Source organism: Gallus gallus, chromosome 1, assembly GCF_016699485.2.
Source record: "Gallus gallus isolate bGalGal1 chromosome 1, bGalGal1.mat.broiler.GRCg7b, whole genome shotgun sequence".
In the NCBI taxonomy this organism is placed as follows: domain Eukaryota; kingdom Metazoa; phylum Chordata; class Aves; order Galliformes; family Phasianidae; genus Gallus; species Gallus gallus.
In genome coordinates this window covers 180293111-180320727 of record NC_052532.1, presented here as the reverse complement: position 1 = coordinate 180320727, position 27617 = coordinate 180293111, and the positions used below count along the sequence as shown (strand labels likewise).

At 42.1% G+C, this 27617-nt stretch overlaps 1 protein-coding gene across 4 annotated transcripts; it reads right to left on the bottom strand.

Annotated features, from left to right (window-relative positions):
* Positions 1 to 27: 27 nt before the first annotated feature.
* On the bottom strand, positions 28 to 26407 carry SLC35F2 (solute carrier family 35 member F2). Of its 4 annotated transcripts, XM_046898252.1 has the most exons (10): positions 26180 to 26407; positions 19470 to 19556; positions 18640 to 18738; positions 12836 to 13011; positions 12148 to 12275; positions 6703 to 6862; positions 5277 to 5433; positions 4429 to 4481; positions 3636 to 3790; positions 1004 to 1370 (listed from the first exon to the last, which is right to left on the bottom strand). In XM_046898252.1, the coding sequence occupies exons 4-10, from the start codon at positions 12978 to 12980 to the stop codon at positions 1152 to 1154; spliced, it is 1017 nt and encodes a 338-aa protein (XP_046754208.1). In that variant the 5' UTR covers positions 12981 to 13011; positions 18640 to 18738; positions 19470 to 19556; positions 26180 to 26407; the 3' UTR covers positions 1004 to 1151. The 4 variants fall into 4 exon arrangements, with proteins under 4 accessions (XP_040562894.1, XP_046754208.1, XP_046754216.1 ...); XM_040706960.2 differs by lacking the exons at positions 18640 to 18738; positions 19470 to 19556; positions 26180 to 26407 and adding exons at positions 16954 to 17117; positions 17639 to 18144 and having other exon boundaries at positions 28 to 1370; XM_046898260.1 differs by lacking the exons at positions 19470 to 19556; positions 26180 to 26407 and having other exon boundaries at positions 18640 to 19090.
* Positions 26408 to 27617: the final 1210 nt, after the last annotated feature.

Genomic DNA, 27617 nt, shown 5'->3' with positions numbered 1-27617 from the left:
AAAAATAAATAAATTGAGAGCCAGCTCTTCAGCTGCTGAAAACTTTATTCACTGCTACTCTGCACACCTGAACTGTGAAGATTTATGCAAAAAACAGATCCTTACATTATTTTACTGATATTAAAATTGCAGCTTTGAGTATTTTAGTCATTTTACTGAAAATATGAAGAGAGGGAGGAAAACTACCAATTAATCTCCTGAAAGCACATAGCCTTTTGAAGACTGTATCATTAGTGTTGCAATGAGGATTGGCTAAGGCCTTAAACTGTTTTATGAAATGCCACTTTTAGATTGATTTTATCTTTAGAAAGATTCCAGTCTTTCTGCAGAAATGCATCCCATCTCAGAGAGAACTTTGCTGAGAAGTGAACTTCAATTCAAACTTCCTTTGCTGTCTCATCCAGAAGAAATAAAATCAGCTCTTATGGAACAGAGTACTGACTTTGTCTCCTCCACCTGGTGGGAACGCACCAAACAGCAAGCTACTGGGAGGAAAAATTACAAGCACGCAAACACAAGCTGCCCTTACAAATGAAATAGAAAATAAAATACTTGTTCTCTGCAGCAGTCCCAGCTGCAACAAAGAATGCAGCAGTATGAAGAGACAAACATTTAGCTGGAATGTAAGATGCAAATGCCTCCAGTGGATAAATAAGGCCCATCAGCATGTGGAAGGTGTGTGCACGTAACGTGCCTTGCAGCACTAGATCCCATGAGTGGCTCCTGCAAGACACCAAGGTTCCTGGCACTGAGATGTGGGAACCATGCAGCCCTCAGACAGCACCTTGCAGATTTAAGTCCCTAACACAATACAAAGCATATCTACTCCATTTAGCAACCCGAGAGCATTCTTTGGCTTTTTCTCCCTAAGCATTTGCTGTTAAGCTAATTAAGCATTTAAAAATAACAGTCTCTCACCTTGTAGAGACTCCACATAAATACTATTCTGTCTTCTTTGAAGGGCTAGATTTTCTGCAGGGGAAAATCAACATGGTTTCACTGATTGAGGATCTGGCCTTAAAAGTTTATTCAGTGCATTAAAAACAGCCCAGTACAACATACGCTCTGGCAGTAGAACTCTTCTCCAGATTAATATTTGAAGGAAATTCTGGCAATAAAATAAAAGCTCTGTTTTGAAATGCTGCCATTTTTCAATCAGTGCTGACCACCACGGATTCTCCTCTTGTATAGTGTACGGCAACAGCTGGCGTTTCACTGTCATTTTCATCAAGCTTCAGAGCAGCATTGTCCAAGCCAGCATTGCACGGCTGTGGCACGGTGGTGGGCTCTGCAGTCTGAGTTGGAGTGGAGCAATACAGGACGAAGCCCACCATGATGATGACAAAGGACAGGATATAAAGACCTGAAAACTGGCAGAGGAAACAGATGTTAAGTCTTTTCTCATGCAAAGAGGTGCAAATGCTACCTTCCTTTAAGAAGGCAAAAGCCACCCTTTCTCTTAGATATATTTTAATAAGCTTGATCACCACACTCTATACTCTGGAAACCGTGGCACCTTTTACAAGGTGGGTGTCTGTGTGTCTTACTGCAAGTGAGGAATTAATGTGTGAGGTAAGGACACGAACTGCTGAGGTACATCAGGCATTTGATTCACTATCACTCGCTTGCCTGTTGAAAGTCTAACAACTGCCAAGACATCCGTCTTGAAAGGAAAATAAATGCTTCCTTCATAACGTCAGATTCAATAATACAAAGTGCTCAAGTTATACGCAGCCAAGAACATTTTTTCATCAAATTTGTTAAAATCTTCTGCATTGCCACTGCCAAACCACAAGTAAAGCAGTGGGATGATGGACATAGTGCATCTTCAGAGAACTACAGAATTGTAGTGGTTGGAAGGGACCTCTGGAGATCATCTAGTCCAACTCCCTGCTAAAGCAGGTTCCCTACAGTAGGTTGCAATATTTTATATTTTCAACACAGCCTGCTAAATTCCAAAATGTACCCCGATCTCCTCAGCTTCCTAAGATTTCCTTGAAAAATATATTAGTCAAGCAGCAAAGCTGGATGAAGTGAAAGGAGCCGAAACAGCAGTAGACTGATCCAAAAGAGACTGAGGGAACCACAATTAAGTCACTCTAAATCCTAGCTGGTAATCACTTGGCGAGGGAATCCCTGGAAACAACCACACAAAAGGAAAAGCAAGCTGAAGCACCCTGACCTTGTGATATATACCTTCTCCCCTTGGGTCTCTGTCACAGCACCTGCAGAGCTTTTCCACGGTAGAATCTAAGGACGTGACTGAATAACACCACATGCTTGTGTTGGGAAAGTCACAGTCACTGCCAGACCCCTCTCACAGTGTGCACAAAGAAGTGGCTGCACTTCATGCTGACGATCCCAGAGACTCGAGAATTAACCCATCCTTGAGCAGATTCTGATTTCAGACCATGCAGATCGTATCTCTTTATTCAATACCAAGCTGAAAGAATACTTGAGGTGTTACAGGAGGACTGTAACTCCATCTAGTGTCTGCATTTTCAATATACTCTTTGTAAAGGAGTTTATTCAACAAAAACGTTTGGAGACTTTAGTTAACATCTCTTGAGGGTCGTAGCATTATTACTACTCCCTTTTTTGGCTGCTTCATTGTTTCTAAACACCCATGCAAGTTCATATTTTTCAAAATATATTTTTGGAAGTGACTTTGAAAGGATATTTTTAATTTTTAAAATGTAAGTGCAGTTAATTTTCTACACTCATTTATAATGGATGCTCTGTAGTTTTGAGCAGTTTGAGCAAATTTTGGAACCCAAAACATAGAGGAAAGCTGAGCTAAGAGTCTCCTGAAAATTAAAATCTAGATGTCATTGGGTTCTACCATTCCAAAACTGGTTCCCCATAATGCTGAAGAGAAAATAACCACATACAAATTAAGTATCTTAAGCAAAGTTCACAACCTTCTCATTAAGCCCCTCTAGTCACTGAGTGACTGATTTGATTACTCCAATTGCTGTAATTTGCTATGTTCCCACAAGTGATTCTGGATGGAAAGCGTTGGGTGGGATGAAACGTTTTCAGTACTGTAATTAAGCTTGAATAGGCACCACAAAAAGTATTTCAGAGAGCAGTAAAAGTAATTGCCTTTTGGACAACAGTCAGAATAATGTATCTATCTGCTTTTTTTGCTTTTTTTCAGTTCCTTTAGTCACTCCTCAGCAGTACTAAGAGCTCAAGTCTTCTCCTTGTTATGTTTGTAATGAACATATTACATTTTTAAAAGAGAATATTGATTTATGGAAATCAAACTGCTACTCTTTCAGAACAGTCAGATTCAAACCCTTTCTTTGGATGCACGCAGAGATGAATCAAATCAACCACAGAGCTCTGCACAGGGACTACAGCAAAAACTCTTACCATTTACCTTGGGAAATTATTATTATCTCTCAATGAATATACATCCCATGAAGCATGAAATTGTTTCTAAAAATCACTGAACAGCCTAATGGTGTAATGCTAGGTAATTAACTGTGAGTCCTGATTGACATCTGTCAATGATGACTGATACAAGCTACAGAAATTTACAACTGCAAACAATTGTTCAAGGGCTCGTAAAATGCTTTATCCATATTTCTGAAATCAAAACATTAACTACAGTGAGAGAAATTACTTACTTTATAGTAAAACAAGAAGAGTCCAAAGAAAAGACTGTAGAGGTCTGCAGTAAGAATGCCCAAGTTGACCGAGGTTGCACTCGTAACTTTAATCACTACAGGCATGGAGCTGTACAGCCCAAACATACACAGGGCAAATACTATGAACAGTAATGCTGAAAAACAAAATGACAATTTACTCCTAAGGCAGAGAATAATAATCTTAAGGATCACTGACATTCTTCAGATGTTTCAAAACTCTGCATGTTTATCTTTTAGGATAAGGACTGCTAAAATAGAAGGAAGTGTAAATTTAAGAAAAATGCAACAGAAGTACTTCTTTTCCAAGACCACTCAGTATTGCAAAAGTGACTGTATCTATGCAAGATTGTGCTTGTTCCTCCCTAGTTAACACAACAGCTGTCTGAAGACATTTAGAGTCACATTTCCTAATAACGTACAGTTCCGTTGAGATCAAAATGTGACACAAAACCAATTCTCCCAGTATTTCATGTAGGAAGGACAACAGAAATATGTTCTTGCAATGTTCCAGTGCCAAACATGTTTGTGATTAAATGAGTTGGACTTTCATAAGGAAAACGCAAAATCTGAACTCAAATTTTCATGTTCAACCCTGCACGTCTTGTGTCTTTGCTGAGCACTTCGAAGTTTACAGAAAACAAATTTCTGACAATATAATAAGAATGTTGCTTAAAATCCAGAGAAAGGAAATGAAAACACCAGCATGTCAAATCTAAATGATTACCATTTTTTTCAGTGTTCTGAAATGCACATCATTTTGCCATACACATACCAATTTTCCAGTTCCACTGAATTTCCATTATATCCTTGTGCTCCAGAATGGCTCTAGAATTAGAGAAAAGATATAACAAGTAAAAAAGAAATAAACAAACACACCTTCTTGCGTTCAAGTAGAGAAGTTAATGAGCAGAATATATAAGAAACATTTTGATTTGCAATCCCTTAATTTATGTTTTAAATGTTTTTGAATGGAACTAACTCCAACATCTAACAAGCGTGAAAAAAGACTTGAAAACTAAAGTGCCTGAAAGTCAAGAGCACTTTTATTTAATTCTTATGCCTTCTTCCCAGGCTTTTCACCCTTCAGAGATTTACTTCTATTTCATATACCGTTTGAGGAAATCATTAACTATAATGATGAGAAATGAAGAACATAAAATTCATTAGTTAGGCTTAAGTGCATGTGGTCTATTATGGTTATTTGTAAGAGTATGCATGGCTTCATTTTAAACTTTAGTTTAATACAGAAGATCTCTAATGATTACCTCCTAAACCTTTCCACAGAGAAAAGCCATTAAGAAATACGTTCCTGCAAGCAGTCCTCAGTGTACTGCACGTCCTCAGGAAGGTCAACAAAATTGAAAATAAAGACAAGTATCATATGTATTCAGTTGCAGGAGTTGAGCTTTAGAATTGCTGTAATAACAGCTGAGCAAACAAAAAGAATATAAAATGAATGCTGATCAGCAACAAAAATAAAATTCAAATAGAAGGAGTCCCATGTAGGCCAAATGGACAGGCAACAAAGAGCTAATTTAACAACAACATCATTTCATTGAAGACAAGCAATCATCTGTAGAATAGTCTTAATTAGTTTTAAAATAAATATTAGATCCTTACAGCTGTAGACCGCTGATAATAGTCCCAAACAAGCCCACCATTCCTAGAAACTCGACTCTGCTCAGATTTTTCACAATGTATTCCTCACTCACATTAGATATGGCATACAAAGAAGCACCCAGAAGAACTAAGACATCTCCAATCACCACGTCACTTCCTGTACAGAAATATTAATCCACAATAAGGGCAATGCTGCAAACGCTTTTTTAAAAACAACTTTCCTTAAACAGACAAGCAAATGTATCTCTAGTATCTATTTTCTTAGCTAGCAGGGGGAAAGGAAATGTCTATGTGCAAGCAGTTGCTGGCTGACCCTGCTAACTGCTCATACCTCTGGCATAGTCTGGAAGGAGCTGAGCTTGACACTCACCAAGCCACTGCTGTACAGTGTGGTACAGTTCTGCTTCTGCAAACATTAGGCAGACAAACTGGAGAAAAGTCCAGGTTAGAGATGCTCTACACTTTTCTGAGTATCACCCCTCATTTTGCCATACGGCAAAAATGCATCTGTTCATTTGAGTGGGACCTGGACTGAGTTTCACATTTATGGCTGATTTGAAGTAGGTACTCTAGATGGGTGGTAGCACGTGTCATGCTGGGATGTGTGTCTACTATGCAAGTGGGACTCCCTGTAATGCAGCAGTTATCAATAAATGCCATCACGCATCAGCTATTCTGCCAGACAACTGCTGTTGTTTAAAACCTTGAATTGATTTCAGACTTCCTTCCCTAAGCCAGCTGGCGATCACTGCAAAGATATACCTGCAATATGAGGGTAACCAACAGTAACAACACACAAGTCACAGAGTAATGCTCAAGTGTCCTGCAGGGAAAGAGCATTTTTCTCCCTTAGGGCCAAGATATTTGTGTCACACAGAATTAAAGCTTAACCTGAATTTATCTTTCTACCTCACCTAAAGCAGAGGTCCCAGAATAATGCCAAAAAGGCTTAGCTTTACACGGCCTGATGATGGTAATGATACTTTCCTGTCCTGCTATTTGCACACATAGAAAACTGCACATCAGAAAAGTCTGCGCATAGGCTGACAGAGTGCAATTAAGATAAGGTCTGTAGGGAGAGGAGGCATCTTTTCTCAGACCATCTCACATGTGAAAAGAACAAGCCTTCGAGAATAAGGCCTTTCATCGGGTCTGATAAACAGCAATGAAATTTAGCACCAGTGTTTCCCTCTTACCCCAGTTTATAAGCAAAGAAAATTTCACGGCTCCACATGAACTGGTATCTCCTCAGCCACTATCTGCCTGGAGAAGTGATTCAAATAGCAGTGTGTTCACTCTTCTTTTTTTTTTTTTTAAATAAAGCTACACCCATTCCCCCTGCATTTGCTTCTCTTCCTCCTTCGCAAGTTAGACTACTGTGGAAGCCACGACCCCATTTTTCCCTGCGCGATGCAGAATTCCTTACCTTCACTGTCCTGCCTCCCTGCCAAAATGTCAGCACCCACCATTGTTCCGACACCCAGCAAGCAGACAGCAACCGCGATGAAATGGATCAGCCGGTACCTTGCACGGAGGATGAACCAGGACAAAGCCATCAGCACAGGAATCCCAAAACAATCCAGTAGCTGTGTGCACAGAGAAATGATTCTGATTAGAAGGCCACTCCAAATCTGGATTTCTCTATCCTGAAAGCAAACGCTCAGGATTTTATTTTCCATCACAACCAGATGTTACTGAAAGACACAAAACAACCCTTGTGGATTCATTTCAGTGCAGGAGGGATCACACCCACATTTTACCATAAAATGCATTTCAAAAGTGAGGAGGGGCTGATGGGGCATTGCCTCCAGGAGGAAACTCACTAATCTGGAAACTCTTGCAGTGATGGATCTAATCAATCCCTGCAGCTTCACAAATTAGTGCTAGGACATTGCACTGAAGCCACGTCGCTTCCTGTGACACCAATACAAGGAGGTTGTTCACTGACTCTTCCTTTTTCCCTTCCAGGTTTTGTCTGGCTCATCTTTCACTCCTCCTCAAATCTGTAATTAACGTTTGGGGGTACATTCACACAGTGTTAAAATCTAAAAGTGCTGAAGGATACAAACGATCCAATGTTACACCAAGGCAAACAAGGCAAAAAATCTTCAGTTTCTTTCTTTCTTTCTTTCTTTCTTTCTTTCTTTCTTTCTTTCTTTCTTTCTTTCTTTCCTTCTTCTTTCTTTCTTTCTTTCTTTCTTTCTTTCTTTCTTTCTTTCTTTCTTTCTTTCTTTCTTTCTTTCTTTCTTTCTTTCTTTCTTTCTTTCTTTCTTTCTTTCTTTCTTTCTTTCTTTCTTTTCTCTTCAAGTGGATCCTACCAAAAAGCATTGGTAATGTGCTGAAAGCCATGTGCAAAATTGGTGACAGGAGAAGATGAGAAAAGCAGCTTTCTTACGTCACCTTCCCAGTCTCCCAGCTTCCTAAAATTATGTACAATTCATCAACGCCTTTTCAGTTCATCACTCTGCTAAAGCTGACTCCCAGTCAGAAACAGGTAATACTGTGATTTATCCATGCCACAGCAGCAAACACACACAAGAGCAGGAGCACAGAAGCATTTCAGATGTGTTTGCAGACATTGCCCTGAGCAGATTTTAAGTTCAAGGATGTCTGCACTCCGTGGCAAGCAATGACATTGACTTCTGTTTCCTTTCTTCATTACTCCCTTCCTGTGTGTTCCTAAAACCTTATACACCTTTGCCTCACTCATGCTATACTCGTTTCTCCCTTGTCTCAGTGGAAAAAGATAAAGAAGAGTTACGTGTAGACTTAATGCAGAAAAATGAGTAGCAGCATTAAATGGACATAATGTTCCAGAATAACCAAATAACATCAAGAACATTCAGCTACTCATAATTGGTTCAATATTTAATTAACAAAATAGACATTGTTTCCTAATTTGACTATAGAAAAATGAAGTAGATTTTCTGACCTGCTTCAGTTGAGTTGAGTGCCATACATTAGGGACCAGTTTACAGCAGCACGTGCAGTTAGCCTTCCAAAGTCTGCTCACAAATTAGTCTTAAACCCTTAAAACCTGGCCACCTAAAATCAATGCAAAGGATGGGGTCCACAGCACTATACCATGGCAGGGGTATTACAAATAAAGGCAAGAGCCAGCAGTCCTTCCACGGTCAGCTTTTGCCAGCTGCTACCTCCCACCATACTCTTGTGTTCGTTAGTTCAGCCACTGCCCATAAGGATTTTAACAAAACAGACCCAATAAAGCCTCATAAGCTTGAAATTTCATAGCTACAAATATTAAAGCCTTACCAGCGCAGCATTAAAGAGGTTGTTACAGATTAAACCCTAATGGTTCTCCCTAATCCTTCCACCTACTTGTCTTTGTTCTTTGGACTGTCTCCAGCTTGTCCAGCTTGAGCAGTCTGCCTACAGGAACAGGCACTTGCCCAGGCTGTACTATCAGACGTTAGGACCACACAAGTTGTAATACATCATATCACGTATTTCAGTGCAACTTTGTTCTACTGAAAAAGTAATATTCCTTGAGCTTCTGCACTCTTCTCTCTCCCACCTTTTATCTGGGCTCGAAAAACAAAACAAAAGAAACAAATAAACTTATCAACAACAACAACAAAAAAAAGCCCTACGATTTTCTGGTACTTCCTCCTAATTTGACTTTTTTGACAAGTATCAAGAAGAGTCATTTATCTATTTCACCAATGAGTACGGTTCAGCTCTCATAACTCAACGTTTCCTACTTCTGGTCTCAATCAATTCTGAACACAGAAATGTATTTGAAAGCACAGAGTCTTAAACAAAGATTTCTCTGATGTGAAGAAATACTACAAAAATACTAATTAAAAAAATGTTTACACACACATCTCCCCAAGAATAGACATCTCCTCTGTTAATAAGTAAGCTTTCGCTTCCCTGTTTATTGAGATGTTACCACGCAGCTTTCCAACTTCCAAGCAGTTTTCTAACCCAAACAGAGAATGGAACCAAAACCTTTAGGAAGAAAAAATAATGTGGATGTAAGGAAAAAGCAGATAATCAGCCATGACCTCTTTTGTTAACATCAGACAGGAAACTGCTGCATCCAGGCCAATAACATGCTGTAGAGGTACAGCATCCTGGCTAGTGGACTTGCAGCCAAGACATACAGTCACCAAACAATGAAGAACACACACACTGGCAATCTGTTTCAGGGGGCAATTATACTCAGATACAGGAAAAAAAAAAATCTGATTTCCATGTACTGGATCTCACCTTCCTTTCATCTACCACGTTACAAAGCTCTCTGGTAGAAAATGCTCTCTCCTGCACAGGATCAAGATCAAAGAGGTGCAACATGACAATGAATTGTGTCAATGGAACTGTTTAAAAGAATAAAGTTCATTTATTCAGGCGTTATGACGTTTATGGCAGTAATGTGGTGCTGACTACTACTGTCAGTAGAGCCTCAGCAAACTCACCTTACTCAATCCCAGCCTGTATTTTTACACAGGGCAGAAAAAAAAAAGAACAATATTGTGTTGATTTGATTTATGAGCATTTTGACCCAAGCCTGGCTTTGGCCACACTGTTTATAGGAAGGTTTTAAGGGTAGAGTGAGTAAATCATTAAAAGATGTTTTAATACATGGTTAATCAATTATCACAGACTGCAGGAGGTCATTGGTTTGTTATAACTGCTGGCTCCAGGCAGATCTGACAGCACTAAAGCTAAGCTCACCCTACACACTCCCCCCCCATGGTTCCCAACAGGCACGTTCCTGCTGAACACCAAGTGCCCAGACTGTATTTTCTCCTGTTGAGGTTCACACTCTTCCACAAACTGATATTCCACCTATAAAATTTCTCCACCTAAATCATAAACAGAGAAAATGCTAGTTGTGCCTAATAACTGCTTGATAACACAAGAGCATAGATGCACCGCTTGTGTTTTGCTATGAAATACGTGGTCAGACAGCAATACAGCCATGTCCTCCCTCCAGCCTGGAGCACACCAACACTGAGGAAGTCTCAGCCACAGCCCAGCAGAAGGAGTTCCAGCTGTGCACCAAAGTCTTTTTCTGTATTTATAAAGGAGAGTTGCCACCCTGCTATTATCTCTAAAAATCTCCCGAACCCCTCCCTGCAATGTTAGCTTTTCATAACTAAAGGAAAACCAAGTGGGTTTGCCTTTTTTCCTGTGTTTGTGTGAAAACACATGGAAGTCCCTTGCTGAGCAGAAACCTATCTTTAAACAAAAAGACAGAACTAAGGGGAAGCTCCAGCCAGCCAGCATTTTATAGTAATTAAACTGTATTCAGGAAGGTCTTGAATACTCCTGCTTTGCTCTTACACCCCCTGAGCTTCCACTTACAGCCACTACTGAAGCCAGAGGCTCTGAACCACAGATTCTAATGTAACTGCAGAAGTACTGGCTGTTGACAGCAAATGCCTTGCATAGGAGCAAACTGCAGGCTTTTTTGTCTTGAATCTCATTTCTGACAGCGATGAGAACCTGGTGACTTCAGAAAATGTGCAAGAAACCTGACTGCAGCTGGTAGTTATAGCAAATTCACAACCACTGACCTGGCACTTGAAGCACCAGTCTGGAGATTATCACATGCACATCTAGTAAATGTTTGAATCTGGAAATTGGACTCGATGACCCACTGTACCTATTTCTTCTTACTGTCTATGAAAGATACTGTGGGAACAGCTTGACTGCTTCAGAGAAGGATCAAAGTCCTGGCATTTTCAGCTGTAAAGTGTATGATCAAACGGCATCTCAATTAGCAGCTTAGCTTGATCTTGAGCCTGAAACATGCCAATTTTAAGTCCGTAATTTCTGAGGCATTATTTGTAAGTAAATTAAAGACTTAATGAGCCATAATATATAATTATGAAGAGGCAATGTGACAAGAATAACCCATAAGGCACATTACTGTTCCTTCAACACTACTAGAAAACACTACTACAGCTCTCTAAAGGGAGCCTACACCACAGGTGTTTATTGCTTCATAGGTATTTCTTTTAAATATTAACCCCTGTTACTTTGACTCAAGAACAGTGATACCTACACATTCCTTTTCAACTAACAGCTAATTTAGTATGATACATTATGCCTTTATTTAGGTAAATGGGGCCAGGACTTGAGCCACAGGTCCACCGTTGTTAAGAGCAGGCATAGGCTGGCACTGCCCCATCACCTTCCACTCTTGCTTCTGCACTGTCCCCTCCCTTGTCCTAGCAGAAATAGTTCATGTCTGTGGAGAGTGGCAAAAACTGCCGCCGCAGTCCTGCTGCTATTTTAGTACAGATGTGTCCTAGCACAGCAAGGAAGTACCGGGCACTGGCACTGCTGAGGACATGTCTGTTGACTGATATTTTGGCATACTGACCTCCCTTCCATTTCATAGAGAGCGTTCTGAAGTGCCACAGCCAAAAGCCATAACGCTGGCCCCTCACTGCATGCTCAGAAACACCAGCTGATTTCCAATATGTCCTCACGTGTGGGGTTACATCTTGCAAACCTTCCCACTGCTTCTGGGCAGATCTACCTCACTCCCATCATACAGAGCCCAAGCTGAGCCAGTGTTATCTGGTCCTAAATCTTTATACTGTGTCATGAAAAAAACCTTGAGTGGCTGTCAGCAAACTCTTAGAAGTGCTTTCTATCAAAATAATTAGAGTTCAACTCAAGAGTTGGCACCGGGTAATATCAGCCAATTTTCTCTGCTTCCTGGAAATGTTACTCGTGATGCAGGATGCTCTTCTCTGTACTGCAGAGAAAATAGATACTGAAAGGCTTTTTCAGGCTTAAATAGCTTCCACGTCTGTCCTATGAATCTCATTTCAGAAATGAGTCCAAAACCGCAATCAAAGCAGCAGTTCAAAATAGAGATAGCAGTCCTTACCTGTACACTCGTGAGAGTCGTGTATTGGTAGGCTTTTACAATCGTGTAATTGGCCTCAACATCAGCCAGTCCCAAAAAAATATACTTCCACCACCTCTGCTTCAGAATTTGACGAAGACTGTCACCACCTGTTTAGAAGAGAGCAGCAGTCAATGTGTTTCTATCAAATCAAATACTGCACAGGAATCTTGCTTTTAAGAAGTGTAAGTAATACTGTGATGTTGAATTCGAGTTGCCTCTGCTTAAGGAAAGTACAACAAAAGTAGAGTATAGCCTGGGAGAAGACCATAGAAATGGTGAAGAGCACAGACGTTGTTCCAAAGAAATATATATATATATATATATATATAAAAAATTAGGAATGTTTAAAGAGTAAATTACTAATACAATATAGAAACAACATTAAACAGGTTCTTGCTAAGAATTTTTTTTACAGCAATGCCTATTTTCCCCTAATATGACAGAGAACTTGAAATCAAAAAGAACAATAAAAAACGAACATGAAGTGAAAGCAAGTTATGTGCACATTTAACAATGAAATTCACTCCCACATGTTATTGCAAGGTGGTAATTTCAGCAGGATCTTTAAAAAAACTAGGCCAAGTATTGAGTAAGTTCTGTAGTTTCAAACTGTAGGAAAAAAAGAAAAAAAAAGGAAGCAGAATCTTTCATCCCACATTTTACATACCAGTCCTAAATGCCAGCATTGTTGTATAAACTAGAAGAAGCAAAGAATAGTTGATAAAACTTTGAAACATTGGAGTATTCACTTGGTACTGTTCTGCCAGGTACTGGCTTGTAACAGCAGTCCCGCAGATAAACAAGGACAGCATCTGGCCCAGAAGTACTGTTTTCAAAATATGCCTGTAAATACGAAAGACAACAAAGCAAGCTTAGAATTAAACATTCCAGTTATATTTTTAATAATTAATTATTTTACAGGAAAAAAACCATTTTATAGATTGATATTCCTTATTTTTTTTTTTTACCACCTATCGATGTTGTTCCATTTCATCAGCAAGCAGTGTTGTGTCTATACTGAAGGTCTCGACCACATGACAGCCAGCAAGAATTGGTGAGCCTGGTCCAAACCAGCTAATAAAGACTGCAATACACCCGCAAGCATCTCCACACAACTCAGCTGGGCAGGTTCAGCCCAATGAAAGATCTATTCTCATCACAAAAGATTTTGACACGCACACCCTGAGTTACACCTCCTGCCCTCCACTGCCTCATCTCAACTTTGGTCATCAGGAATCTGCAGTGTGAAGAGTGGCACAATGGTTATCTCAGAAGAGACTTGAGCCTTTGCAAGTGAGCTGAGACCCTAAGATGAGCAGTGCTGTGGAAATACAAAAACATCAATACTTACTGTGGATTTTTTCTGCTATAATTTGTTGCATTCTGGAGCAGCTGAGGATGGAGTTAAGAGCACATTTGCGCCAACAATCATGCTAGCCTTCTAAAGTGCAATCCACAGCTAGGGGAAAAGAAAAGCTCGTGCTCTCTCAATAGAAATTCCTCACATAATATAAAGAGACTAACCTAGGTGATCCTGGACTGAGAGTCATGCAAAGCTTGCTGTATATCCCTTTCTTGCCATTGAAGCTATGCAGAGTCCTACCACCCTATCACTGTCTGCACACTCAGAAGTAACGTACAGTGAGATCACCTCAGTGCTGCACTGCCTCTGTGGGTCTGTCTGCCTCTATTCTGTTTACTCTGAAGACCACCAATGACAATTTATATGGCTGCACAACGCGGCAAATGTGTTGCTACGGAGTAATTGAGCAAGGAAAGAGCACCTCATTAGGATTCTACATCTACCCCATGCCCACAGCTCTCCACTGAGAACATACAGCAAGTCATTCAGACTCACTACCAGAAATTAATACCACTTGTTTTTTTTCCAACGTGTGTGACTTGAATGGTAGCAATTACCCATAACCCGGCTATGATGTGCAATCCCGCTACAATGTGCAATCCAGCCACAATGTGATCCAACTACAATGTGTAATCCAGCTGCCAACGTCATCTCTAAGAAGGGTGTGTTCTGGGGAGCCAAAGCCAACTCAAAGCATGCCTCCCTTTGGATGGAACATGACTTGTTTGTATTGACTGAAAGTCAACTGCATGAAATTCATTTTCAGTTCAGCCTGATCTCAAAGTTTACCTGACTTTAAAAATGCTGCCAAACACATTTTTTTTCCAAACCCACTTAGATGAGACAGCAAATCTCTGCAAAGTCCGGTGATACTTCACTTCCAAGACAGGCAAGTACTACATTTTGCTACAGCTTGCCTTGAGCACCCCAGTAATGGCACACATCCACACTGTAAATTTATCTTGTGACAACCTTGTAAGATTCTGTCAAGTGTGAACGCCTCATTTTGGTGCATGAGAAAGCAGTCTAACCTTTAGCACTTTCAACACTGAAGTAAGGAGAGCATGCTTCAGCTAGAACTTTATCACGGCTACTTTGTAGCACAGAATTAACTGTACACACTGCTGTAAACCACACCTACAAAGGAATGATTGCTGAAAAAAAACAAAGAAAAAGCAAAAAAAAAAAAAATCTGCGTTAAAATCTGCTTCTGTAATACTGAATTTCTTTTTATTCTGGCAAAGATCGGACTGTATCACTTGAACACATGAGCAAAGATTTTGCACACATGCTGGCCATTCCTTCTGACTGACGCAGAAACATCTTGTTACGTTCAGCTGAAGAACTCAGGCCACCCTGCACCACTAAGAACATAACACAAGCGACCTACATTTTCAAAGATGAGATTTCCCCCCAGTAGTCTGAACACTGCTCCCAGCTCTCCTGTTGCCACCCCATAGTCAATGAGAGGCGATGACTCACTACAATATGGCGGAGGAATAACAAGGTGAACAAGAGCAAAGGGAAACATGGTTCCAGCAGCACAGGTAGGACCACCTTGCAGGCCTGGGCCTGTTCAACATGGGCCTCAGTGAGGCAAGCTTGTCAACATTCACAGGCTCTGCAGGAGGCAGCCCTTGCATCTCCCAAACATCTGCACTTGTCTAGAGCAGAGGTCTCCATATGCAGCATTTTGGCACCCTGGATAACAATCATGCTCTGGCAAGAAGAAAATCTGCTGCCGTCCAAATCTGCTAATGATTGTTCAGCTTCAACCACCAGTTACCAAAACCAGCCTGGTTCTCACGAGGACTGACCCTCAGCTATCCTAACAACGTGCTTCTCCATGCTTAAAGCACACAGAGAATTACATTCTCCCGTTGTTACAGTGGAAAGAGCAGCAGGCCCAGAGCCTGCAGAGCTGTTCATTTGGTGGCTGCCTCACCAGCAACCATTGCCATGTGGTTAATGTATGTCAAGGCACTCCTACGGCATTCCCTTCTACAGCACTGAAGGCGAATGTAAGGCAGGGTAACTCTCACTGCCTCTCTCTCTCTCTATTTTTCTCCTACTCACGGATTTTCATGCCAAAATGAGTTTCTCCAAACCAAGAAGCCAACAGCACATTCCCAGTACTCAAGGCAGCAGTTCAACACAGTAAGGCTACCCACGTGGAACATGTGCTCAAGTGCTTTCCTTGCACTGTATGAGTTCAGTGCCCACCAAATTTACACAGCAAATCAAACCAAACACCCTTACACAAAGTGCTGTGTCCTTTGCCAAATTTCAGAGTAAAATCTAAATCCTATTGGTTACATTTTGCAAGATAACTTCTTATCAGAAAAACACATGCAAGACATCTGTTTCCACCCATTTCATGATATAGCTATTGATTAATGTGATTCTTATTAATAATTCATCTGGTTGGGTTTTTTTTTTTTTTTAATATTATTAATTATTAAACTCTTCCATGCTAGAAATTGGTCTTTCTTTTTTATTGCATTGGTAAGGACTGAATCACTCCGGACTCTGATGACACAAAGTAGTCTGAGGCGGCCTTTTATTTATAGTTTGTTTCTTGTTGGTGGTGCGGGTTTTTTTGTTGTTGCCAGAATTTTTGGTTCTGTGTTCATTTGTTGGATAGTTCCTATCTGACTATTCCTCTAAGAGGCTGAGAGTCATTTTTGGAACAAGTGAAGGTTTGGCACAATGTGTTCCATGGCCACTGCTGCTCCAGCCCACGTGGCATACAGCTCTCAGCAGCATGAGAACACCAGGCTGCTCTGTGCTCTGTGGCTCCGGGTGAAACACATAGAAGAAACACACCAAAACATTAAAACATATTCAGTTCATAGATGAGAAAGTTAAAGAAACTCTAATAGGCCCACTGCTAATAATTTTATTGGTTATTATTTTAATAAACTGTAATTTTAATGTGATTTTTTTCGCCACAAAAAAATACCACTCTATTCGGAAATTAAACATTTTATTGATGTCACCAGTTTAACACCAACAGGTGAAGCCTGGCAACACACCTCATACAGAGCATTTATTCGCATTTCAGCTTCAGCTACGGAACCCTTCCTGTACAAGGGAAACAGAAACAAGAGAGACCACTTTGTTTGAACAATCTCACATTGTTATGTGAATTGGTAAAGGAAACACCAGTGCAGGATGAAGCCTATTTCATCACAGTGAGCTGAGGAGAAAAAGGTTTTTCCAATGTCAACCTTTTCAGTGTTTCAATCTTCTGCTTTGAAACTGAGGTCAATTAATTTGCAAAAAGCAAGGAACTGGAGGGGGAAAACAACAACAAAGTCCATTTAGTCTGCTATATGTGTTAAACCTTTGTATGACCCCGGTCTCTAAATCTCAAGTGGCTGAACCTCCAACCACCTAGAAAAAAAAAATTAAAACTCAACTCAGTAGCACAGAGAAACCTTTGGAGAAGCCAGAGCTCTATTTTCTTTGAAGCGGCATCCAGAGAGGAACAATACAGCCCTCGGGCAACATCTGGCAACACCACCACCACCTGTGACATCACTGAGCAGTTCCTGCTAGTTCCATCTTGCATTTTGGGGCACTCCTGAAATGCAGGAGGAACAGAAAACCCATAACCAGAAAAGGAGAGACAGGTTTCACCCTTTGGTCTCCGTCTGTACTTGACCAGCACAGATCCCACACATCCCAGCCATCACACTGGATTTTAAGCATGATGCTGATAGGGGAGCCAGCACTTCCTTGTTAGCTAGGAATGCCCAGGTGCAGTGCTTACCTGAAACCACGTCCAGAGCCCCCCAAAAAGCCTTTTAAACCGATATTTATTTATTTTCTCCCTCGGAAGCAAACTGTATTTGTAAGTGAATGGCAGCTCCCGAGGGCTGGGGGCAGGAGCAGGCAGTCTGCACTCACTGAGGCAGCGCTGACAGCGCAGGGACACGTGCGTTGCCTGCACCGCTTCCTTTCCTCCAGTTTTTCCGTGCTTTACCAGTGTTAACTGACGACATTGCTGCCGTGTTAAGTGACATACGTTAATGGGACTCAGCGCCAAGCTGATTCCTAAAATGAGAGGAAGGGGAACTCTGTCCTTCTAGACTTCACACTTACTCTCAGCTATTTGGTTCTGTTACCTCTTCCCTCCTGTTTCCCTTTCCACAATTCGTTCCTTGCCACGAAGTTGACAGAAACGAAAGCAGAAAAATAATATTAAGCCAGAATTACTAAGATTAAAAACAAATGAATAAATCCGCGCACGAGCGGATACGTGAGATTACACCCCCAGTTCCGCCAACCCGCGCACACCCCTGGCTCACTGGGCGCCTGCCGTAGCTCCGCACACGCGACTGCCGGGACCCCTCCGGCAGCGGCCGCCCCGCCGGTCCCGCTCCCGCGGCCTCACCTCCCCGCCCAGAGCTCCCAGCCCATCGGCACGAGCGCAGCGCAGCGCAGCCCGGCCGCGCTACCGAGCCCGCTTCCCCCGGATGCGAGTCCGGCTCCACGTGGAAGCAGCGGGCCGCGGACTCACCAGGTGCACAGCTTGTCGGCCAGCAGCCGGCGCAGACCGGCAGCGGCGATCCCGGGCGGCGGCGCCTCAGCCGCAGCAGTGGCCTGAGCGGCGGCCTGAGCGGCATCCCGAGCTGCATCCTCAGCGGCCCCGGCCGCCTCCATGGCGCGGCGCTACCGCAACCCTGCGGTACCCCGCCGCGCGGGAACGGAGCGAGCGCCGCGGTAACGCGGGCCGGCCGCGAGGGAGGAAGGGAGGAGCCGCCGCCTCGCGCCCAGCGGAGCTTTGTGCCCGCCGAGGGGCCGCCCCCGGGAGGGGCATGGCTCGTCCCGGGAACTCCCGGTGGCTCGCTGCCGTGGCGATCCACAGCCCCGCCGTGACGGGAGGCCTGGCCTGGGCTCCTGTGGGGAGGCCCGGGTCCCATCCTTCCTCAGTCCCAGCAGATGCCCCAGACCTTCACCCTGATTCACCTTCCCAGATTTCTACACAGCCTTGAGCTCCTCTAAGCCTTCAGTCCCCACCTTTGGTGACGAGTGCCACCTCTAAGGGTTTATCCTGCCCTGGTTGCTGTCACCCACATCTTGGCCAAAAGCGCTCAGCTCACCTGGAGGAGCCGGTGGCGTTTTGCACGATGTTATTTTAGTGACTGACTTCTGGCGGCACTCTGGCTGCATCACAGGTGGTGGACTCAAACCCGAGGTTCCTAATAAAAACGAATGAAAAAGAAGCCCTGCTGTGGCTCTCACAAGAAATCAGTCTGTCAAGATTAGCTTCAGTGCTGTGATAGTTATGAGTCAGGTAACGCTGGTCATGATTTTCCATAGCCTAGAATACAAATGAGATTGCAAAGCTGAAGCTGAAGCACCAGACACTGCGTGTGTTGTCACAACTGATCTCCACAACTGCGGTGCTGTTCTCTTTGCCTTTTGTGGTGTTTTTCACACATCAGCAATCTGCTGATTCTCCAGAGGTGGGAAATGAGTCCCTGGTGCCTTTTGTCTCCAGTTAAGCTCTTCTCTTGGAATCGCTCAGCCCAGGTGGGCTGTCTCACAGGTACATTTGTTAGACTTGGGGGCTAAGTTCAATTCACAGTGTGATAAACTTTGCTATCTGAGGAAGGTTTTATGGCCTGTGGATAAGCACAGCCATGAATGCAGAAGTATCCGAGCTATCTAAATGTGACTTTGCATTAAGGCAGTCCTGCTTCAGGCTCCTGCTTTTACCACCATGCTGTGTTCGCCTCAGGTGTGACCATGTCTGCACGTTCTGGGCTGTTAGCCTTATGGCTGCCTTGCGCGATGTGCCAGCCATGCCGGTGGCTCCAGGGACACCTTCCATGCAGCCCAGGAGCTGGCAGTACCGCTCCCTCCTGCTGCCTCACCAGTGGGACCACTTTTGTTTAGAGAAGATAGAGAAGTATTAGCATAGCCATACCAGTGAGACACAGCTGGATCTCCTGTCTTCATCTGCTCCATGTCTGCAGTCAACCCACTCTCTTCCTCTATACTGTTTTTGTAATTTCTGTAATGGTCACAGGTCAAAACAAATAATTTTTAAGTTGATATTATCTGTTCTAATTGAAGTGAGACGCTACGTTGTACACACAGACACTGTATATTACTGCTTTTACTTTATTACAAAAGGAAACACAAAGTAACGTGGGTGAACTTAATCTGAAGCTGCTGAAGTGATTCCGAATAGAATTACAAGCGAGCAGAATGGTGAGGGCTTTTTTTTATTGAAAGTATTTATACCACTAGAGGTCCTCCGTGGGCAGATTATGATTTCTACATTTTTTCCTATGGATCTTTAAGTGTGCTAAATACAAAGATTACTGTCTGCAAAGGAATTTATTTTCTGCACTATAATGTAATCTTAGAGTAGCAGTGATTTTCCATACTGGAGCTTTTGATGGTAAAAAGCTGAAGGATTTTTCAAACAGAATTCTTAATAGAGATTTTTGCTTTATTTTGAAATAAAATGTCATTTTATTTTTTAGTTCAACAACTGCACATTTCTAATTTTTCATTATCTTACACCATTTCTTCACCATAACTTGTTTTCTCTCAGAAGAAATAAGGGCTAATGACCCAAATCAGGACATACATTTCAAACGGTAGAACAACATAGAACACAGATTTTGTCTGCTGCTTCATGATTGTCTTCTTACTTTTCCAAGTTAAAAGCCAGTTAAAAGAATGTTTCAAAGCTGTTTGGAAGAACTGTGCAACCTTGGGAACTTGTGTAGGAGGGCTGAGGTTAAATTCATCTCATACCACTTATCTGGAAAATAGTAATACTTGCAGCATATGCTCATTATTTGGAAACAATTAGGAACTAAGACAAAGATGTACTTGCTGTTCTCAGAATGGCCATGAGCTAGAAACGTCTAGCAGCAGCACAAAGGGCAATGGGCACAAACCGGCACCCAGGAGGCTCCCTATGAACACCAAGAGCACCACTGTGCTGCATGGTTGACAGAGCGGTGGCACAGGCTGCCCAGAGGCTGTGGAGTCTCCTTGGAGATCTTCCAAAGCCGCCTGGACATGGCCCTGGGCACCCTGCTCTGGGTGTCCCTGCTGGAGTAGGGCTGGGACAGGTGACCTCCAGAGGTCCATTCCAACCTCAGCCATCCTGTGATGCTGAAATTCTGTGATCAGCTGGAATCAAGACAGGGATATATTTGCCTATCAGCAGTCCTGGAAAGACTTCTGAAACATGGCATACATGCTAGTTAGTCGTGTTCAAGACAAATGTACAAAAAATGCAAAAAGATCTGCAGGAGACCATGGGAGTATGGCTTGTTTTACTAGTAAATGATGCTGAGGTGGACAAAGCTGCTGTTAAAAACGCACAGAGAAAAAACCCTGGAAAATGAAAAAAACTTTTTAAAATGAATTAGATTGGTAGTAAAGAAAAAGCATGTATATTTTAAAGTTTACTAATTTTAGGCTGAAAATGAGAAGACAGTCCCTCATTTATATTTGCAACACAGCTGCCTTTAGTTGGACAATCAGACCCTGAAACAGATGCTCTATAGGAGCAGAAGTAACAAGAAGAGAATAACCTGGAAGCCAAGCATTCACCTCTGAGGACATCAGTGTTCTGGGGCTGGCCTGCTCATCTGAGGTGTGACCCAGGAAAAAAAGGAGGTTTTTGTGGCAGACATAGTGCCCCAGAGGCCTGAGTAAACCAACATGAGCATTAATTTCAGTCACAGTCAGCAAGATCTCAAAGGGCACTTGGCTTCATGTTCAAACACAACTGCCTCCGGTGTTCAGTCCTCCAGCCTTGGCACTATCGTAAACCATACTAGAAGAGCCAAGGGGCAGATGGAGATTACAGCCTCACTGGAAAGGCAGACATAACAATGCCCAAGGATCATCAACATTTGCATCTTCTCAGAACATGCTGATAGCATGACTTTGTTCCAAACACTCTGTCCCAGAAATGAAGAAAACTTTTCCTCAGTCCTGTAGCAGATTTCTTTGACTTTTTAGCAGTACATTCTTCTGGTGGCTTCATGGAATAACATTTAACACTTCCATTTGTACAGCTGCAGCCTATAATAAGACCTTTCCAACATACATCTTCTCTTCTTTGGACTAAACAAACTAGTTTTGATTTTTTTAAGTTGATCACTTTGATGACTATGAAAACAGTGCTTGAAAAGACACAGCCTAGAGTTTTCTGTTTGCAGACTGAGTTGCATTTTATAAAGGAATCACAGAATCATAGAATTGCTTAGGCCGGAAGGGACCTTAAAGACCAACCAGGTCCAACCCCCCTGCCATGGGCAGGGCTGCCACCTACCAGCTGAGGTTGCCCAGGGACCCATCCAACCTGGCCTTGATCATCTTCAGGGATGGGGCATCCATAGCTTCCCCAGGCAGCCTGTGTCAGTGCCTTATCAACCTCTGCATCACCCTCCTAACATCTAACCTGAATTTTCCCTCTTCTAGTTTAAAGCCATTCTCCCTTGTCTTATCACTATTAGATTGTGTAAAAAGTCAGTCCCTCCCCTATTTATAAGCTCTCTTCAGTATCAGAAGGCCACAGTGAGGCCTCCCTGGGGCCTTCTCTTGTCCAGATGAGACCTGTCTCCACTCCCAGTCTAACAGAAGAGTTGGGCAGTCTTTCAAAGGTTGGTTTTGAACAATACTGGCACTATCATTTTTTCTTCACACCTTAGTAGAAGAGTTGTAGGTAGAAATATCCTAATTGTTATAAAGGTAAGCACATGAATGCAGTTCTCCAACTGCTCCAGCCTGATGAATGTTCCTTTCAAAGCATTTATTGGGTTTTATTAAATATATATATACACATTATTAGAACTACAGAATAGTTTAGGTTGGAAGGAATCTTTGGAGGTTATTTGGCTCATCTCCCTGCTCAAAGCAGGGTCAACTAGAAACAGGCAGTTCAGGACAACGTCCAGTTAAACTTGAATATCTCCAAGGTTGGAGATTTCACAACTTTCTGGGCTCCTGCCCCAGCTTATAAGTACCCTCATGGTAACACATATATATCCTTATATATATTCAAAAACTCCTTTGCTGAAAATGTTAACTGTTGTTCGTTGTTGTTTTGCTGTGTGCCTCCAAGAGAAGTCAAGTTCTGTCTTCTCTACATCTTCCGGTAAGTGAAAGTGAAGATTGCAAAAGATCATGTGGGGTAATTTAGCAGCTTCAGCATTTAGTATCCGAGAAGCATCATTACTGCCAATTTCTTTTTAGTCTTCAACTGTCTTATTTCTTAATAACCGCTTCTTAGTTCTTTTCTTCTGATCACATCCATATTGAAAAACTTTTTCTTAGGAAAGACACTGTTTTTAAAATCAACGTATGCTTTCTGACCATCCCACCAGGGCCAGTGGATTTGTGCCCATTGATTTTGGCTAGATGGTCTCTGATCATATTGTGCTTGACCAAAGGGAAGTCTTCCATTCCCCAGACTCCCCCTCTTACCTCCACGGTCTGGGACTTTGTAGTCCCAGGGGCACTTTGTAGTAAAGGGGCACTTTGTAGTAAAGACAGAAGCAAAGAAGGCATTCAGTCCCTCTGCCTTCTCAGCGTTCCCCGTTATCAGGGCACCCACCTCATCTAGTAGTGGACCCACATTTTCCCTAGTTTTCCTTTTACTGTTGACACCCTTGGAGTTGATGTGTATTATGCGTATTTTCCTAGCTTTCTTCTTTCCTCCAACTGGTAAAATGGAAGAGAAGATAACCTGGGCTCTAATGTTTTTCACCCGTGCTCCCAGAGCTTTATAGTATTCTTTGATTCTTCTCACATTTCACCTTCCAGCATCATTTGTACCCACATGGAAGAGCAAAAGGAAATAGTAGTTTGTGCTCTTGATGCGGTGTGGCACCCTTCCAGTAACATCCCAGATCCTGGCTCCCAGGAGGCAGCAGAACTCTCAAGACTCCCTGTCAAGCCAGCAGAGGGAAGTGTCAGTGCCTTTTAAAAGGAACTTACCAACCACAAGCACCCCACATTTATTTTACAATATCCACTGCAGGCTGCCGGTGGTGATTTCTTCATGTAGATCTTGGGAGTCAGGAATATCTATAGCTGCGAGAGCTTTGTACCTGTTTCTGCTAGTGGAGCTAGGCGGTAGGGATTGAAGCGTAGCCCTGCCTTTGAGTGCTACCAGGATCCAAGGTTCCTCTCTCTCAGTAATGTCCCCAGCTGGAACATGATTGTTAAACAACCTGTTTGTCCCCCTCTCAGCACATCTGATTTAGTGTAGTATTTACCTTATCAGGAGGAGAAGGTCCCAGGGCACTTGGAACAATCACCCACCTGAACTGAAGGTCTCATTTTTTACCAGTTCTGTCTGGACAGATGTATCTAACATCTCTAACATCCTGCATATGCAAAACCCATTCTTTTTCATATTACCTACTTGAAAAAGACATCTATTTAAATAACGTGATCATCAATTCTCTCATAGAAAAAAAAAAAAAAACCTTTTTCTCAAGAACATTCAATTTCAGTGTTAAGTGTTCAGAGATTTTGTTGTAAATATAAGCCTGTTCTGTTATCATAGAATTTTAGGCTTGATATCATTATTTTGAAAATTTTTAGGAGTCCTGATGTCTTTCTTGAGGTCCACTTTCTTGAAGCTCACTTAAAGACTTTCTTTAAGAGAAGAGAGAGCGGAAAATGTTTCATGAAAGTAGAACAAAAGTTAAAGAGATTGGGTGTCAACCAGACTTGTGGAACCACATTCCGCTCTTTGTTTTAATCTTGGCAAGAAATTCGTCTAATGAGTAAATGATGTGAGCTGCACCTTTAACATAACATTAATTTAGCTGAACTTTCACCATATTGGAAGATGTCAGAAGCCATTTTGAACCTACAGTGTAACATATTAATATTTTTTTGTTCTTGTGTAACACAAAATGAGCAGGGTTGGCTTAGTTTGTTTTGTTGTTGTTGTTTTGGGTTTTGTTTTGTTTTAGTTTGATTTTGGTCAACATGAGTCTCAGAAAATATGACTCTTCCAGACATCCAAGCAAAGCTTAGCTGCCACGTTAGCAAAATGTTAAGTACTTTATGTGCTGGAGTGCTTTTCTATACATTTCTATTAAGATACATAATCAGGTGATTTTAAGCATTCGTTTTCCTATTTCTGGAACTGAAATTGATCACAGAATTCTTTGTCTCACAGTCTTCATATAAACACATGAGTAAAATCAATATTATATTGAAAAACAAATTAATGAAGAAGGAATTATTCTTGGAGATTTGTTAGGAGGAGAGGTTTTACAAAATAAACTATGTTCTTGTCCAAAAGCTCATCTGTTTCATGGTGAAGTGTTCTCCTTGGTTCAGGATTTTATCTCATTTAAAACACTGTAATTAAGAAGTGCTCTATGAAATCCGGTAGTCTTATCCAAAGATATTCAACTTGCAACATTGACTACAACTTTGTTCAGTTGTTTCTTAAAACTTTTCTTTATACTCCTGACCATCAGTCATGGATGCTACAAGTTAGGTGTCCAAGACTGAACGGCCATGTAACAGAGTGCTGTGCTTATTGCTTTGTCATTCTATTTGAGTATGCAATATACCATACCAGACAAATACTTTCTACTGCATCTGTGACAGAAGAAAAAGAATGTCTAGACTGATTTACAGGAGTTTTACTACAAAATGACTGTTTCGTGAGTCATTTTTTGTGTCTGTCCAGTTCATTATGTTCAGTTTTGTTGTGTTTGCTTGTTTGTTTGTTTGATCTGTGTGATGCCTCTTCAGCTTACAGATTTTTCAGGCACACTATACACAGCCACTGGATCCATCAACATCCCTTAGTCCTCCACTACTACTCAGGCCAATGATACCACTAAATCCTTTGCTACAAAATCTATGCCAGAACTTGAAGATGAAAAATGGCTCGCAGTTTTATCATTTTTTGGTGGATTTGGCCACTCATTTAAATCAGTTAAACATGAGTCTTCAAGGGGAAAATCAACTTACCTGTGCTATGTTTCAAACCATAACAATGTTCAAAATGAAACTTATGGCAAGCTCCAGTTATGGCAAATTATTCTATGCATTTTAATATGTTGGCTAAACACAGTCCTGTGAATAGCAAAAAATATGCAGCCACACTTTCCATTCTGATAAAGGAATCTGAGAATAGGTTTCAAGATTGACAGAAAATCACCAATTTTTTGGTATATTTTTGTCTCCATTTTCAGTCGACATAAGTACATTACCTGTGAATTTTCAGACTGAATGCACAGAGCTGTAATCAGACATTCAACTCAAAGAAAAATCTGATCATGTCTCTTTACCAGACTCCTAAGAGCCTTGTCTTACCAGAGAAAAATACCTCTCACTTCACAACCCCACTTTATTCACGTCATTGCATTTCCTCTTTCAAGAATGAAGCACTGGAAGACTAAACTTTCATCAGGAATTTCTGATGAGCACCGTGCGAGCTTACTGAGAATTGCAGTTATGTCCATCGAGCCAAACTGATGTGTTACACACACAAGGCCAAATATCCCACTAGTTCTATGGGGTTTTTTACCCTTATTCTTCAGTTTTAATTTAAAAAAGAATTAGAAGTTTTGTTACTTATATACATGAAGTATACTATATATTTTTATATGCAGCCTATGACAATACCTCTTCACTCAATGCAGCACAGGAAAACCAAAAGGTTGGACACCTATGGGCTGAAAAAAACGTGCTTGAAGGTAACGTGTAGACTTTGGCAGCCACGACATGGGCTTCTTCTACCACTGTGTGTGAAACTGTTTATTTTTAAAAACTCTAGTTTGAACTTCAGGACGGATTTTCAGCATCGCCTCCTCCGCTTCCCCTGCGGAGGAGGCTCAGCGCTTCCCTCGTGGCAGTAGCGGGCGCCCCCTGGCGCTCAGATGAAGCATTTACCACATCGCTCAGCAAAGGGGGAGGGGCGAAAACCGCGAGCGCGCCAACGCGGCCCGCCTTTTTCAGCCCGCGCTCACGATGGAGGCGGGTGCATGTGTGTGTAGTAACGACAGTCAACGTGTGGAAAACATCACATGCTCCTCTGTTAAAATGCTCTATCTGGTGTCAGTATAAAATATTCAAGTGTAGCTAATGCTAAATATTAATCATTTAATTAGTAATGATTGCTTTATAAAGAGTAAAGAGTCATTTCTTCCGCATACATCACACTTGCTCAGCATGCCAGGCCATGGCGTGTGTGCTGAGAGATGAAAAGTAGTTCCGCTGGTTGTGGCTGAAGGGCAGGCCACGACCCCCTCCTACATAGCTCACCCTTGTGTCTGCCCTGTTTCCAGAACTTCCTGTTGTATCAGTTTCTTTCCATCTGGACAATCGGCATCTTCCTAATTAGAGGTCGTGTTTAGGCAGAAGCGCTTTCAGTCTCACCTCAGCAGCTCCACAGGCCGGACTTACCCTGTCTCCCACTGCCACCTGGTGGGTAGTGCTGTCATCTGACATATCAGGCAAGGAGCTGCCTTTCCTTCAACCCATTATAATGTCGCCGATAAAAGGAGCTATGTGCCCGTTAGTGTCAGTGTATTGTGTCAAACCAGTCACGGGATGTGAGCAGCAGCATTACAAGATTTGAGCATTGAGAACCCCTACAGATCTTTGATTCCAACAAAGAGCTTTCTCCTTGTGAACCCAGACAATTTCTGGGCCATAAGACTGAAATGCTGAGAGCAAAGATGCTCAAGTGGTCTTTGAGAACCCTCAGGCAGATGTTAGTGTGAGGGTTTCACCTGCTGATAATAGTTTTCGTTTTCATTCCTGAGATCATTCAGATTCATCCCTGGGATTGGGAGCTGAACTTGAAGAGGCTTCACTGACAAAAGGCTTGTCTGTGTGTTTTCTGAACCAGAATAGTTTAGTTTGAAGGGACAGTAACATCCCTGATGGTAACAGAATGACTCAGAAAGGGTAGTGAAAGTGAAATCCTTCTTTCCTGCAAGGGGCCACAAAGTGCTGCTTCTGCAGGGGCGTGCAGACCCTTCAGAAAAACAATCCTGCTTCCCTCCACACACCTCTCCCCTCACTTTTTGTTCTCCCATCTCGCATGCTTCTCAGTCCT

What these genes read in the sequence shown, in the direction of transcription:
- SLC35F2 (XM_040706960.2), bottom strand. Translation starts at nt 17,105, where the DNA reads ATGCAAGATGGAACTAGCAGGAACTGCTCAGTGATGTCACAGGTGGTG. An exon ending in AGGTTTCTCTGTGCTACTGA is followed by an intron (nt 13,012 to 16,953) that starts GTTGAGTTTTAA and finishes TCGTATTTACAG; the next exon opens with GCATATTTTGAAAACAGTAC. An exon ending in AATGCTGGCATTTAGGACTG is followed by an intron (nt 12,276 to 12,835) that starts GTATGTAAAATG and finishes TCTTCTAAACAG; the next exon opens with GTGGTGACAGTCTTCGTCAA.